This window comes from Cynocephalus volans, chromosome 17, assembly GCF_027409185.1.
Source record: "Cynocephalus volans isolate mCynVol1 chromosome 17, mCynVol1.pri, whole genome shotgun sequence".
NCBI classification, from domain to species: Eukaryota; Metazoa; Chordata; class Mammalia; order Dermoptera; family Cynocephalidae; genus Cynocephalus; species Cynocephalus volans.
This window is the reverse complement of record NC_084476.1, coordinates 27552964-27569186: the sequence shown is the minus strand read 5'-3', so window position 1 is coordinate 27569186 and position 16223 is coordinate 27552964. Positions and strand designations below refer to the sequence as shown.

The window sequence follows — 16223 nt, the reverse complement described above, 5'->3', positions numbered from 1 at the left end:
CAAGAAGCCCTTGAAATGACTGACAAGGAATTTCGAGTGATAATTCTAAGGAAACTGAATGAGATACCGGAAAACACAGCTAGACATCATGATGAAATGAGGAAAAGTATACAGGATCTGAAAGAGGAAATGTACAAGGAAATCAATGTCCTGAAAAAAAATGTAGCAGAACTTGCTGAACTGAAGAAGTTATTCAGCGAAATAAAAAACACAACGGAGAGTTTAACCAGCAGGCTTGTCGAAGTTGAAGAGAGAACCTCTGAACTTGAAGATGGGCTGTTTGAAATAACACAAGCAGACAAAAAGAAAGAAAAAAGAATCAAGGACATGGAAGAAAATCTGAGAGAGATATTAGACAACCTTAAGCGCTCAAATATCCAAGTCATGGGTATTCCAGAAGGGGAGGAAAATGGAGATTCCATTGAAAACATATTCAAAAAAACAGTGGCAGAAAACTTCCCAGGTATAGGAAAAGTCACAGATCTTCAGATCCAGGAAGCTCAACAATCTCCAAACGTATTCAACCCAAAAAGGCCTTCTCCAAGACATGTCATAGTCAAATTGGCAAAACTCAGAGACAAAGAGAGAATCTTAAAAGCTGCAAGAGAGAAGCGTCAAATCACCTATAAGGGAGCCCCAATCAGGTTAACATCAGACTTTTCATCACAAACCCTAAAAGCTAGAAAGGAATGGGATGATATTTTCAAAATACTAAAAGACAAAGATTGCCAGCCAAGAATACTCTACCCTGCAAGGCTATCCTTCCGAAATGAGGGGCAAAGAGTATATTTCTCAGACAAACAAAAACTGCGGGAGTTCACTACCACATGACCACCCTTACAAGAAATCCTCAAGGGAGTACTGGGTTTGGTTCCTGAAAAATAACTACCACTGCCATAAAAACCCAAGAAAAATCAATACCCACTAGTATAATAAAAATGGCATTCATGAAGAGAAAACAAGCAAACAAAAACGCTATCTACAACCTAAGGAACCAACAAACACAGAAACCAAACAGTAAATCAGAAAGCAAGGAACAAAAGACACCTAAGACATCCAAACAACCAATAAAATGCTAGGAATAAATCAACACCTTTCAATAACAACTCTTAATGTAAAAGGCTTAAATTCCCCAATCAAAAGACACAGACTGGCTGACTGGATCAAAAAGGAGGACCCAACTATATGCTGCCTACAAGAGACCCACCTCACCCATAAAGATTCACACAGACTAAGAGTGAAAAGATGGAAAAAGATTTACCATGCAAACAGAAAAGAAAAACGAGCTGGAGTAGCTATTCTTATATCTGACAAAATAGACTTTAAACTAAAAACCATAAAAAGAGACAATGAGGGACACTACTTAATGATAAAAGGACTGATCCATCAAGAAGACATAACAATCATAAATATGTACGCACCCAATGTTGGAGCAGCCAGATTTATAAAACAAACTCTATTAGACCTAAAGAAGGAAATAGACACTAATACCATAATAGCAGGGGACCTGAACACCCCACTGTCAATATTAGACAGATCATCTAGGCAAAGAATCAGTAGAGAAACACAAGATCTAAACAAGACTCTAGACCAATTGGAATTGGCAGATATCTACAGAACATTCCATCCAACAACCTCAGAATATTCATTCTTCTCACCAGGACATGGATCATTCTCCAGGATAGATCACATATTAGGTCACAAATCAAGTCTCAATAAATTCAAAAAAATTGGAATTATCCCATGTATCTTCTCAGACCACAATGGATTAAAACTAGAAATTAATAACAAACGAAACTCTGGAAACTATACAAACACATGGAAATTAAACAGCATTCTACTTAATGACATATGGGTCCAAGAAGAAATCAAGCAGGAAATCAAAAAATTTATTGAAACTAATGAAAACAATGATACATCATACCAAAACCTGTGGGATACTGCAAAAGCAGTATTGAGGGGGAAATTTATTGCATTAAACGCTCACTTCAGAAGAATGGAAAGATGGCAAGTGCACAACCTAACACTTCACCTTAAAGAACTAGAAAAACAAGAACAATCCAAACCTAAAGTTAGCAGACGGAAAGAAATCATTAAGATCAGAGCAGAACTAAATGAAATTGAAAACCAAAAATCAATTCAAAAGATCAACGAATCAAAAAGTTGGTTTTTTGAAAAGATAAATAAAATTGACAAACCATTAGCATGGCTAACAAAAAAAAGAAGAGAGAAGACTCAAATAACAAAAATTAGAAATGAAAAAGGTGATATTACAACTGATTCATCGGAAATACAAGGAATCATTCGAGACTACTATAAACAACTATACACCAACAAATTTGAAAATCTGGAGGAAATGGATAAATTTTTGGACACACACAAGCTCCCAAAACTGAACCATGAAGATGTAGAAAATTTGAACAGACCAATAACAATAAAGGAGATTGAAGCTGTTATCAGAAGGCTCCCAACAAAGAAAAGCCCAGGACCAGATGGATTCACAGCAGAATTTTACCAAACATTCAAAGAGGAATTGACACCAATTCTTTACAAACTATTCCAAAAGATTGAAATGGACACAAATCTCCCAAACTCATTCTATAAAGCAAACATCATCCTGATACCAAAACCAGGTAAAGATATAACCAAAAAAGAAAACTACAGGCCGATATCCTTGATGAATATAGATGCAAAAATCCTCACTAAAATACTAGCAAACAGAATACAGCAACACATACGTAAAATTATTCATCACGATCAAGTGGGATTCATCCCAGGGATGCAAGGTTGGTTCAACATACGCAAATCAATAAATGTGATACACCATATTAATAAACTCAAACACAAGGACCATATGATCATCTCTATAGATGCTGAAAAAGCATTTGATAAAGTTCAGCACTCATTCTTGACAAAGACCCTCTATAAGTTAGGTATAGAGGGAAAGTATCTCAACATAATTAAAGCCATATATGCCAAACCCACTGCCAATATCATCCTGAATGGGGAAAAGCTGAAAGCTTTTCCTTTAAGAACAGGAACAAGACAAGGATGCCCACTCTCACCACTCCTATTCAACATAGTGTTGGAAGTACTAGCCAGAGCAATCAGAGAAGAGAAGGAAATAAAGGGCATCCAGATTGGAAAAGATGAAGTCAAACTGTCCCTGTTTGCAGATGACATGATCCTATATATCGAACAGCCTAAAACCTCTACAAAAAAACTGCTGGAATTGATAAATGATTTCAGCACAGTAGCAGGATACAAAATCAACACACAAAAATCAGTAGCATTTCTTTTCTCCAATAGTGAACATGCAGAACGAGAAATCAAGAAAGCCTGCCCATTTACAATAGCCACCAAAAAAATAAAATACTGAGGAATTGAGTTAACCAAGGAGGTGAAAAATCTATATAATGAGAACTACAAACCACTGCTGAGAGAAATTAGAGAGGATACAAGAAGATGGAAAGATACTCCATGCTCTTGGATTGGAAGAATCAACATAGTGAAAATGTCCATACTACCCAAAGTGATATACAAATTCAATGCAATCCCCATCAAAATTCCAAAGACATTTTTCTCAGAAATGGAAAAAACTATCCAGTCATTTATATGGAACAATAAAAGACCACGCATAGCCAAAGCAATGCTGAGCCAAAAAAATAAAGCTGGAGGCATAACACTACCTGACTTTAAGCTATACTACAAAGCTATAATAACCAAAACAGTATGGTACTGGCATAAAAACAGACACACTGACCAATGGAATAGAATAGAGAATCCAGAAATCAACCCACACACTTACTGCCATCTGATCTTTGACAAAGGCACCAAGCCTATTCACTGGGGAAGGGACTGCCTCTTCAGCAAATGGTGCTGGGATAACTGGATATCCATATGCAGGAGAATGAAACTAGATCCATACCTCTCACCATATACTAAAATCAACTCAAAATGGATTAAGGATTTAAATATACACCCTGAAACAATAAAACTTCTTAAAGAAAACATAGGAGAAACACTTCAGGAAATAGGACTGGACACAGACTTCATGAATACGACCCCAAAAGCACGGGCAACCAAAGGAAAAATAAACAAATGGGATTACATCAAACTAAAAAGCTTCTGCACAGCAAAAGAAACAATTAAAAGAGTTAAAAGACAACCAACAGAGTGGGAGAAAATATTTGCAAAATATACATCTGACAAAGGATTAATATCCAGAATATACAAGGAACTCAAACAACTTTACAAGAAGAAAACAAGCAACCCAATTAAAAAATGGGAAAAAGAGCTAAGTAGGCATTTCTCTAAGGAAGATATACAAATGGCCAACAGACATATGAAAAAATGCTCAACATCACTCAGCATTCGGGAAATGCAAATCAAAACCACACTGAGATACCATCTAACCCCAGTTAGGATGGCTAAAATCCAAAAGACCCTGAACGATAAATGCTGGCGAGGTTGCGGAGAAAAAGGAACTCTCATACACTGTTGGTGGGACTGCAAAATGGTGCAGCCTCTATGGAAAATGGTATGGAGGTTCCCCAAACAACTGCAGATAGATCTACCATACAACCCAGCTATCCCACTGTTGGGAATATACCCAGAAGAATGGAAATCATCAAGTCAAAGGTATACCTGTTCCCCAATGTTCGTCGCAGCACTCTTTACAATAGCCAAGAGTTGGAACCAGCCCAAATGTCCATCATCAGATGAGTGGATACGGAAAATGTGGTACATCTACACAATGGAATACTACTCAGCTATAAAAACGAATGAAATACTGCCATTTGCAACAACATGGATGGACCTCGAGAGAATTATATTAAGTGAAACAAGTCAGGCACAGAAAGAAAAATACCACATGTTCTCACTTATTGGTGGGAGCCAAAAATTAATATATAAATTCACACACACACACACACACACACACACACACACACACACACACAAAAAAAAAAACCGGGGGGGTGGGGAGAAGATATAACAACCACAATTACTTGAAGTTGATACGACAAGCAAACAGAAAGGACATTGTTGGGGGGGAGGGGGGGAGGGAGAAGGGAGGGAGGTTTTGGTGATGGGGAGCAATAATCAGCCACAATGTATATCGACAAAATAAAATTTAATAAAAAAAAAAAAAAAAATATATATATATATATATATATATATGGTTAGAGTTTTGCTAACTTAGCTTAAAATAGTAGTACAGTTAAAGTAGGTTACTATTTAAGCTATGTCTAACGTGGCATCTGCATAAAGCAAAGAGAATGTTTATTTAGGAAGATATAATTCAATAAGATTTTTAAAAAGACTAACTAGGGAAAGGAAGTTTAGAAGAAGACAAGTCAAGGGTCATACCCAAGTGCTAGCATTCTTCATCAGTAACTTACTTCTCTTGTAATAGGGTTTACTTCTATTAGTCCATGTTCTGAGCCAATGAGCACTGTCCCCTGTTCAGTTCGGAGAGAGAAGCACTGAGGTTTCCCTGGAGCTTGAATATCCCTGAACTCCAGGGTCCGAAGTAACTTCAGATTTCTCATGATGAAGCAATTCCCAAGAGAATATCCCTTGATGAAGCATTAATCCCTAAGAGAGAAAGGAACAGCTTAATAGTGATAAATGACCACACTTATATGAGTAAAATGATTCAGGAGATGAAGTGGTAGAAAAAAAGAAAAAAAAAGCTACCTCTCTGAACACACACCCACATACAGATGTGTGGCAGCAACCTGAACCACCATAAATAATAGTGATCTACAAACTGAGAATTCTAAAATCTATTTTATGTTCTCACTCTTTAGGAGAGGTGAGATTCTCAGTTTTTTCTTCAAAAAAGACTCAACATTGGGCCACCCGGCCCGTGGCTCACTCAGGAGAGTGTGGTGCTGAAAAAAGACTCAACATCAGTTATTCCTCAGGGAAGGTGAAAAGAACAAATGAATGAGAAAACATTTTATTTTTGCATATAAGGATATCTTTATAACCTGAAAAATTTTAAAAACCATAAGGAAAAACAAGATTACCCCCAATGAGTAGAACTATATAAAAATCTACATATAACAGGGTACTTCAAAAACTTCATGAAAAAATTCACATCTTTCTATTTTTCCAGGAATTTTTTGAATTATCCTTGTATATACTGACAGTTGAAGAAAATCTGGGATAAAATGACTTGAATATCCTCCAGGTACATTTACTAATAAACTGGCTTTACACATTCATAAAAAAATAAAAATTGAAATAAAAAATAGAAATAAAAGTATTTACTGTTCTCAGAGGGTAAAGAAGATACTGTGAAATGGCAACAGTTTACTTCAAAAGGATAACCACTATTTTGAGAGGCCTGATGACCTGATATAACTACTTCAAGTAATTTTGTTTTCCTTGCCAGGCTTTTACCAGTACAATAGAAAAGATGAGAAAAAAATGCTAAATAGGACATCTACTTTGGCTAAACCAGACATGCTTTAATGCACAACTTTAAGCAGGAAATAAACCAAATGTTAATGTGCTAGATATTTTTATTCAGATCCCTTTAAGGTTTATGATTGGAAGTCCCTAACTTATGTTTGGGGTGACAATTAAACAGACCACATTGGACTTCTTGTCACTTCAATCTAACGTGAATTCTCTCATCTTGGCATTTCATGTATTTGACATCAAAAGAATAAAGATGAGTCGATCCTTAAGGTACACAGCAGATAACGCCAAATGTAATAGGAATGACACAACTGTAACGTGGCTTAAGAATAAGGCAAAATCATATACGGTGGGAGTGACGAAGAGAATCAAGGCAGACAATGATTTTAGTTAAGTTTTGGTGACATTTATATTCAAGAACATCTGGAAATTATTTGAACCTGTATTATATACCCTGCAGGTTTTAAATTTAAATCTAACTCTATGTATAGAACTTAGGTCTTTCAAAGCATATAGAAATTACATGGCTTTTATCTTTAAACATCATAAGGATGACCACTGACATAGATCTGAAAGAATGGGTAAATTTGAGATGAGAGAATGACTGGCATGTCTGGCTATAAGGGAGTAAGCAAGGGACAGAGAGTAGCAAGCAGTAAGAAAAGATGGGCAACAGGGAGCCTGCTGTGTTGTTTCTTAGCTGTTTTTCAGGCTGGTTCACCTAATAATAATCATGCTGTTACAGTGACATGATCAGATCATCATAATGTCTCCACATTGCTCCCTGTGAACTTGGGTTCTATTCAGCAACAACCTGTGGAGCTCTGGGACCCATGGAACCCAAGAATAAGGATGTGGGAGGGTAAAGGCAAAACGATACAAGGACTCACTTTTTCCTGTTATCTTGCTGTTCCTGTCAATGTCGCCCCAGCAATGGGCCTTCATCCTTGCTGGGGCCCTTAATCCCAGTCTCTAGCACTCCCAGCACTAGCCTCATCACCCCCACCTCCAGAGTCACCAGCAGGGCCCCACTCCAGACATCTGAAATGCAGTTTTGTGGGTCTCATCATCTGAATTCCTGATTTATCAACACCAGAAGTCTAAGTCCCAGCTTTACACTGCCTCTCTCCAAGGTTTAGGTCCTGATAACCCTAACATCTTTCCCTTGTCCCAAGCTAAGTGTTGTAGCTGCTTCCTTCAGCTTCCCTTTTATGTCACTTCAGGTCTCCCTCTCACCTTTTGTTCCTTAAACAGCTATTTAACCAATTCTTATATTAAATTCTCTCTGTTGAAATACTGTGTGGTTTCTACTTTTCTGACTGGACCCTGACTGACAAAAACAGCAACCTGAGTTCTCCAGTCTCTGAGCTTTCAAAATCACCAGTTCATAGCCAGTTAAGTGAGCCCATTTATCTCCCTCCCACCCCTACCCCCTTAGTCTCAAAACTAACTTCTCTAAATTTTCATACCCATCACCCTTACTCCCTTATCTTCTCAGAGGAAGACATATCCCTACTCCTTTCAAGGCTAGGACAGGAACATCCCCTAAACTCCTCCAGGATCTCAGCCTATTAGTACCCTTTCTTTGACATATGTAATCTCCAACTACCCTGTCTCCATTCACTGAACTTTTCTCAGCTCTTAAATGTGCTAAAGATCCCTCCACACCGTAGGTCAATCCTGAATCCTCTCCTAATTTTCTGACAACTCCTCCATTTTCTTCCCTTGTTCTTTCATCTAACCACCTCTTGGTTAATCGTCATGCTCATGACTACAAGTACAAGGCAGATGGCTAAAATGCTGATTAGATCTAAATGTCTTCTAGTCCTGACTGAACTAACCCAAACTGAACACTAAATCCACATTTTCAACTTCCTTGTTACCACAAGCATGTGTCAAGCACCTCAAACACAACCTGGAAAACGAAGACCATGCTATTCTTCCACCAAATGGCAGTTCCCCCTATTTGGGTAAACGGCATTTCTACTCTCTCTGTCCCCAAGCTGAAAACTGTCTGGCTCCTTTTTGCTCACTTTTTCATACTGAACTATTCACTGCTTACCTCCAAGGCTGTCAATATACATTTGAATCCTTTACACAGTACCTAATTCTACCATACGGTTTATAGACTGTATCAAATATCGACTAGTACTTGCTAAGTGCTCGGATCTGAAGATAAAAGATTACCCTAACAGTCACTGCCTTCGCGGAGATCACAGCTTAACGGGGGAGAAAACCACATAATATACCACATTAGAGGGAGAAGCACAAGCGACACCACCTCCACTAAAAACCGGCAGACGCGAGACGGGGCCCGCAGCACAGCACCCGAAACTCTCCTATCAACCACTGCCTTCCCGGTGGATTAATTCATTCGCTTTCCAGGTACTATCCACCCCCTGCAAGGAATCCGGAGCTGGGTTAAGTGCAGCTGAAGAGCAGCACATCATTCCCGGGCCGCCACGCCCCGCAGCGCGCCCAGACGGCCGCGGGTGGCGCGGGAGGCAAGTCTGCAGAAAGAGAATGGAAAGCTCGAGGAAAGTGATGATCCACGCCGCACTCCACCCTCCGGCCCACAACAGGTAGAGGAGCCAGGACACTCCTGGGCGGACAGGGCCCGGTCCCGTGTCTCACCCCGGTGGGTCACTCGAACGCTCACCTGAGCCGCGCTCTGAGGACCCACAAACAGCGGTGCCTCCCCGGCCACCGGCAGCCGGCTTCCCAGAGCCCGGCCCGGGTTAAGCACACGCCTCTCTGTCCGCGGCTCCCGAGCTCTCGCGGCGAGCACTGGGCCTCCGGGGGTAAAGCCACTCGAGCCCCGGGGAATAGGGACTGAAGCGTGGCTGGGGCGCTGACCAGGCAATGGTGACGCGTGAGCGAAGAGGGCCGGATACGCGCCGAGCGGCGCGGGCGTGACGTCACTAGGCGGAGGAGGCGTGGCCGGGCAGGGGCGGCTTCCTAGGTCGCTCGCAGCGCAGACCTTCTTTGTAGCCCCGGCAAGTTAGAGGTACAGAAGCTGCTCTGGCCTCCGCCCCCTATTCCTCTGCCCTCAGCCCACCCTACTGTATTTGATCATCGCTTTGACGTCGGACCCCAAAGCACCTTAATCGACGGAGGTGGGCGGAGCCTTTGGGTCCGGGGAGCAGCGCGCGTGCGCCCAACGCTGGCCGCGCGCCGGAAGGACACCCCTAGTCGGGCCTGCCCGGAGGAAGCGCTCGGGCCCCGGAGGGCGGGGTAGCGGCGCCGCAGGTCGCCATGGCTACCGAGACTGAGGCCGCGGAACCGGCTGTGCCGTCGCTCGTGGATCGTTACTTCACTCGCTGGTACAAAGCGGGTAAGTGCGGAGTGATGTTCGTCTCCGTTCGGGCGCATTGGCCCGATGCTGTAGAGACTACAGTGACAGATCATGAGCCACGCGCGCTTTCCCCGGCGCTTTCTCCCCACGTCAGAAGGAACTGAACTGTGTTCCCCTCGAGGCCGAGAGAGTGGCATTTGCAAAGACTTGGAGGCCTGAAATACAGCAAAGCACATTCTGGTGCTGGCGAGCACAGTGAGAGCTCGAGGGTGGGTTGCAAAGGTCCTGAGTGCCTGGAGGGATTTGAGGAGCTCAATCCTATAGAGATCAGCGATACATAAAATTATTTAAATGATCATAGCGAAACCAAGATAGAAGCAGTAGGGATGGAGAGAAGAGAGTTGGTTAGGATAGAAACATTTAGAAAACACAATCTACAGTTTTACTTGACAAGCTGCCAGTATTGTCCATTTACCACTTAGAAGTAGGTATTCCTGTTGTACTATTTTGTGTACTCAGTAAATCCCAGTGGCGGGAGCATCGTTAAGAACTTTCCTCTAACTCCTACTTTCTCCCTTTCATTCGGGGATAACCGGTGTATTTTTTTTTTTTTTTCCTTTTTCTTTTTGAATACTGTAACATTTTATGTTAGCCTGATTTAGGGTGACCAGCGGCCCTGGTTCACCCAGGGCTGAGGGGTTTCCCGGAATGTGGGACTTTCTGCTCTAATAACAGGACACTCCTAAATACCACGAACAAAAAATATGCTACCATATCATAAAGACTGTGATGCTCACTTTAAAGTGAGGATAAAGCAAGATGAAGCACGGAGTTAATCATCTTAACAATGAATAAACAATTCTATCTGGGCCAGGTCCCTTTAAATACTTTATAGGAAGACTTTAGTTATATGTTTTTGAGTAATGAAGGGATACCAGTGATCACCCTGTGTCCAGTCTTCAGAATTAACTATCTCTGTGAACCAAAGATAGTACCACGTGGTGGTAGTAAATATTGATTGAACAGACTCATTTATTCTTCTAGACGTCAAAGGAAAACCTTGTGAGGACCACTGTATATTACAGCACTCTAACCGGTAAGCAAATTAGGAATTTTAAAGATCAAAAACTTGCTTTTTTAAAATTTTTTTCTGGTATTTTAGCCTGGTATGTCCTTGAATTGAACAAGTGTTCATTAAATGAACATTCATTAAGTTATCTTCCATTGTGTTGAAATGGTATTATGGGAGTTTGGTTGGCAAGAAGGAGTCTTCTAGTGCCTCATCACTCTAAAACAAATAAGCTTGATTACCCAAACTTCCAAATGGAGGACCACATCCTCAGTCAGCTATCTGAAGCTGCAAGCTTGTGCCTAACCACTGAACTGCCAGAGACCATGGAGAGGGTTAGGGTAGAAGCATAAATGTTATCCTGTATACACAGGCATACCTTACTTCTCTTTTTTCTACCCCAGTGCTACCTAAAGACCTCTGGTACTCTTCCCTTTCCTGGGAAGGAAAATCAATCCTATTTTCTCCTCTTTTATTAATGCATTCTTCATTCTGTAGTTATTCTCCAGTAGTTGCCAAAGGAAAAAGGGGGAAGATGATAATTCGACTAAACAAATGTCAATTCAGACATTCTTATGCCAATAGGAATACTGAGTTTTAAGAGGAAGAATTATACCAATAATTATAAGCAATAACATAGGATCCATTTTTTCTCTTTGTAGAATATGTGTCATCACATTGGCAGGATCTCATCCAGTTCTTCAAAGTGGAAAAACAATTCAAAGCATTTCCTATCAGATCAGTACTAATTGTAGCAGACTTCAGAACAAGGTCTCTGGAAAATTTAAACGGGTATGTTCCTGTAATTCTGCGATTATCTACTTAAATCCTCCATATTTGTGGTAATGATAGATCCAGTCCTTTATTGGGGGAGATTTTTTTATTTTTATTTTAATTGAAACATAATTGATTGTACATATCTGTAAGAACCAGTCAAGTCTTAGAATCTGGTAACGTATATTCGGCATACTTCTCTGGCAGCGTGAGGTGCTGACTTTAAGTATACTTTAACCCTAAAGAAATTCTCAGACCAAAATAATAAGGCATTTCAGGAGGCATAGTATCTGTCATATAAGGTTCTGTACCACCATCCCAATTATTCCCAGAATAGAAGAAGGGGGAGGCAGGCCTTTGAAAGGACAATTCTGATACCAATATAAAAAGATATTTTGTCCCTTCTAGTTTTATTAAACCAATATCTCAAGTCACATAAAATTTAGGTGACCAATTCTTCTTTACTAGGTATTTTCACATGTAAATTAAAAAGAAAAAATGTATCCTGAGGGAGTAGGAAAAACATCTGAGAAAATAGGTGGTATTTGCTCTTACCATTTTTCCATTCCTAAAGCACTGCTAATCTAATACACATCTACCCACACCCTCTACCTCCGCAAATGCTCAGTCATACAGAATATCATCTCTACCCTCAAACTCTAGGCAAGATGGACATTTTATTAAGAGAGGGTATCACACCAAGGACAATTTAGGAACACATTAAGGTGTCCCAACAAACCCAGTGGTTGGGAAAGTTTCTGTGGATGATTTAAGCCCTTCATTTACTGAGTTCATAATAACAGGTTCTGCTAACTGCTCTCACTCTTCTAGGAGACCCTTATTCATATTCCCCTTTGTAGGCCCACAGTCCCCTAAAATATGCCTTATAATCACTGATCTGTCTTCATTCAGGAAACAAATGGACTTAGAAAGTAATAGGAACCTTTTTTAAAAGATAAAGTCTACACATTACAATAAGTACAAACGTTAATGCTTGTGAAGTTCCTGTGATAAATCTCTGTCCAAAACAGTAACACTGCAGTTACTAATGAAGAACATAGAGGGACCTGCATATTGAACCCACTACAGGTAAGTTTTAGTTGGATCTCAGAACTGCCAATCATTTTTTCTCCCAAGAGAGTTGATAAAAGGGGGGCAAAACACCTCTGCTCTTCTGACAGATCCAGTTGTAGATTAATACTGTAGGACAAATCCCCCATTCCTTCTCCCAAGAGCAGAGAGTCGTAATGACTCTCATGTTTTGTAATAAAGTACCCACATGCAGAGGAGTGAAGCCAATATAGTAATATCTGAATGTTACTAATAATGTTTAAAAAGAGGTCATAAAAAATAACCTATGTTCACTACAGGAAGAATTCCTGGGAAAAAGAGGGCAAAGGCAACAATGAGATATGCTCTCATTGGTTCCCATGAGCATCCTCGTAGATATTTTGTCAGCACCTCCCAGATACGTCCATCTAGTGAAATGTATGAGACATAACTGTGCCATAACATTCAAACAGGTGTATATCAAAATATAGTATTGACTACTGGGTTACATGGTAATGGGTAAATTATTTTTATCTTGCTACTTAAAACTTTTCTACATTTTCCAAATTTTCTGCAAGGTGCACGTTGTTGCTGTTTTTTAATTAGAAAAATATCCCGTCTTCAAATAGTCCTAGTGATTGACCATGATAAAGAACTTCCTTTATTTATTAAATTTTAATATGAGTGTACTTTTAAAAGTTAGTGGAAAAATGGAATTAAAAGATAATACAAATCTCTTCATGAATGTATTGAAATACTCTGTATAAAAATAAGGTAGGAAACTTAATGGAAACTAACTTTGTAAAATGTGGCTGTTATACTCTGTCATGTTGAATTTTATATTTTTGCTTGCTGATGGATTTTCCTACACTTCTACACTCTTTACACCTAGCTATATGTAGCTTTTTCATTTATAGTTGATAAATCATATTATTTGTCTGTAACTAAACTACCTATATTACATGTGTCTGAGCTTTTTTCCCTTGAGCCTAAGATGGTACCTGGCATAATAGGAACTTATTGTATAAATGATTGAATATATGAATGGTTTTTATGGACTTAAATCATTTTTATTTAAAACATCAATTCCAGAAATATATCCTGTTATAATACTGAGGGCTTCCTCTCAGAGTAAAGTGGAAATGTACCTCAGTTAATTTCTTCTTCCCTCTCATTACACAGGGGGCACAGTTCCTAACAGAACTTGCACCTCTATGTAAGATTTACTGTTCAGATGGAGAAGAATACACCATATCTAGGTGAGTAACTTTTTAGCCACTATTTAGGAGAAACAAAAGAGATAATATTTTTCATAAACATAATTCTTTTTTTTAATAGCTGTGTTAGAGGACGGTTGATGGAAGTGAATGAAAACATTCTCCATAACCCGTCTCTTCTTCAAGAAAAGGTAAAAGAGAGAAAAAAAGTATGATCCCATCCACATACCTTTTACTGGAACTTTTTTTATCATTTGACAGTACTAAATATTCTATTTCCTTTCTAGCCATCCACTGAAGGCTACATTGCAGTTGTGTTACCCAAATTTGAAGAAAGTAAAAGCATAACAGAAGGGTTACTGACACAAAAACAATATGAAGAAGTTGTAATGAAACGCGTTAGTGCCACAACAGCTATGTCGTGAGGATGGAGTAAAAAGCAACTTGGGATTCTTATCCTTACCAGGCCTAAACCATCAGTGCACCAAAGAAGAACCAGTACATGTGCAGTATATGTCACACCCAGCTACCACAGTGGAGGCTTGATCCTTCATGTAACCTAGTCTTCCCTCTTCGTCCTGCATAACAAACCTTTGTTCCCATTTGCCTTCCAACTCCCAGGTCTGCCCTGCCAATGTCCACACTCTGTTATTCTCTTGCTTCTCTCTAACAACTGGCAAGCAAGGGATGATTTTATGACTAAAACCAAACAAACACGGCTCTTTGAGAAAAATTGGAAAACACAGAAAAGTTTTAATTGGCCAAGTAAAAATAAATTACCCATCATCCTATAAACTGAAAGTAAATACAACGAGGGTACTTCACAAAGTTCATGGAAAAATAGAATTAAAAGATAATATGAATCTTTCCATGAACTTTGTGAAGTCCCCTCATACATTTTACATACTTCTGTTTGAACATTATGGCATGATTATTATTTTTGCCTTGATTTTCTATGATTTTGAAGTTTAAAAAAAAAACTAACTGGCTTTTCTTTACCATTCTGCTTCAGTGTGACACTACCGAAAAGCCAAGTCCCACCCTTCTGCCTCAACTCCTCTCCCTATAGGTTGCAGGGAAGAGGCAGGCATGTAGAGTGTACCTTCTCCTCCTTATGCCAATGGGATGGCCTTCCCCTCTGAAACAAAGTAGAACTGTAATGCTGTTACTTCTTAAATGAAGGACACATGAAAAGGCTTTGAAAAATACAAAGGGCTTTCTTAGCAAATGGAAATATAATGCTTTGTTGAGCTGGTTCTTGCAATATGTACACTGTAGGCACTCAGTCTCACACACTCTAGTTACAGGTAACCAACCAAGGAGTTACTGAGAATATGTTATTCAAAGGCACAGATGCCTTTGAATGGAACAAAGGCTTTCACATCATTTAAACTAAAATATATATATGAGTGAATTTATGGTTTAAGATTGGATACGTATTTACATTAAATTTCAAATAAAATTACTTTAAAACTTGTTATTTTTCTTTAAGGGCTGCAACACACACATGCATTTAAATATCCCTGTTTTGGGGCCGGCCCCATGGCACACTCAGGTGAGTGCGGCGCTTGGGTGCGCAGCGGCGCTCCCGCCGCGGGTTCGGATCCTATATAGGGATGGCCAGTGTGCTCACTGGCTGAGCGCGGTGCGGGCGACACCAAGCCAAGGGTTGCGTTCCCCTTACCGGTCACAAAAAAAGACAAAAAATATATATATATAAATATCCCTGTTTTTAAGATACAGTTTTGTACAGAAGAAATCACTTGATATGTAAATTCCTTTGGTTCTCTATCTTATGCTGTTGAAGTCATAAGTTATCCTTTTCCCACCCCCACTTGCACTTTCTGAAGAGAATATTCTCTTTTCAGATATGTACAAGAGTATTTTGTAAGTAAAACTTAAAAATTATTTTTGGTTCACAAGAAAAACTTCTTGTAACTTGAGTGCCAGCATGACTGTCCCCTAAATATACATACTAGACATGTGACAGGTGCTATGAGCTGAAAATGTAACCACAAGTCAACAGATCCTCACTTTGAGGAGCACAATGATTCTTGAATATTTCATAAAACAAAGATAATAAAGATAGTGAAAGAACTATATATCAATGAAGGTACTTCAAAGAGTTCATGGAGGATTGGCCGGTTAGCTCAGTTGGTTAGAGCACGGTGCTGATAACACCAAGGTCCAGAGTTTAAAAAAAAAAAAATATGGAAAGATTCATATGATCTTTTAATTCTATTTTTTCATGAACTTTTTGAAGTACTCTTGTACTTTACTTTTAACATTATTACCTTGTGTCATTCTCCTATTATTTCTATTGTAATTCAAAAGAATATTTTAGTTTCAGAGAATAAAAATACTTCATGATTTTGACTGTTTAAGG

General features: G+C 39.4%; 2 protein-coding genes across 4 annotated transcripts in view; one reads left to right on the top strand and one right to left on the bottom strand.

The window, feature by feature from the left end:
- ELP1 (elongator acetyltransferase complex subunit 1) overlaps positions 1-9493 on the bottom strand; it is an 85779-nt gene extending 76286 nt beyond the window's left edge. For both annotated transcript variants that reach the window (XR_010022129.1, XM_063081756.1), the window contains exons 1-2: positions 9092-9493; positions 5403-5598 (exon numbers count right to left, since the gene is read on the bottom strand). Coding sequence is in view for 1 of the 2 variants with exons in the window: in XM_063081756.1 (XP_062937826.1) it covers positions 5403-5552 (150 nt within the window). In the remaining variant the exon portion in view is untranslated. The remainder of the gene's footprint in view (positions 1-5402; positions 5599-9091) is intronic.
- On the top strand, positions 9368-15536 carry ABITRAM (actin binding transcription modulator). Of its 2 annotated transcripts, XM_063081757.1 has the most exons (6): positions 9368-9766; positions 10772-10823; positions 11459-11588; positions 13803-13879; positions 13959-14028; positions 14125-15536. In XM_063081757.1, the coding sequence occupies exons 1-6, from the start codon at positions 9688-9690 to the stop codon at positions 14260-14262; spliced, it is 546 nt and encodes a 181-aa protein (XP_062937827.1). In that variant the 5' UTR covers positions 9368-9687; the 3' UTR covers positions 14263-15536. The 2 variants fall into 2 exon arrangements, with proteins under 2 accessions (XP_062937827.1, XP_062937828.1); XM_063081758.1 differs by lacking the exon at positions 10772-10823 and having other exon boundaries at positions 11482-11588.
- Positions 15537-16223: the final 687 nt, after the last annotated feature.

What these genes read in the sequence shown, in the direction of transcription:
- ABITRAM (XM_063081757.1), top strand. Translation starts at nt 9,688, where the DNA reads ATGGCTACCGAGACTGAGGCCGCGGAACCGGCTGTGCCGTCGCTCGTG. An exon ending in CACTCGCTGGTACAAAGCGG is followed by an intron (nt 9,767 to 10,771) that starts GTAAGTGCGGAG and finishes TTATTCTTCTAG; the next exon opens with ACGTCAAAGGAAAACCTTGT. An exon ending in TCTCTGGAAAATTTAAACGG is followed by an intron (nt 11,589 to 13,802) that starts GTATGTTCCTGT and finishes CTCATTACACAG; the next exon opens with GGGGCACAGTTCCTAACAGA.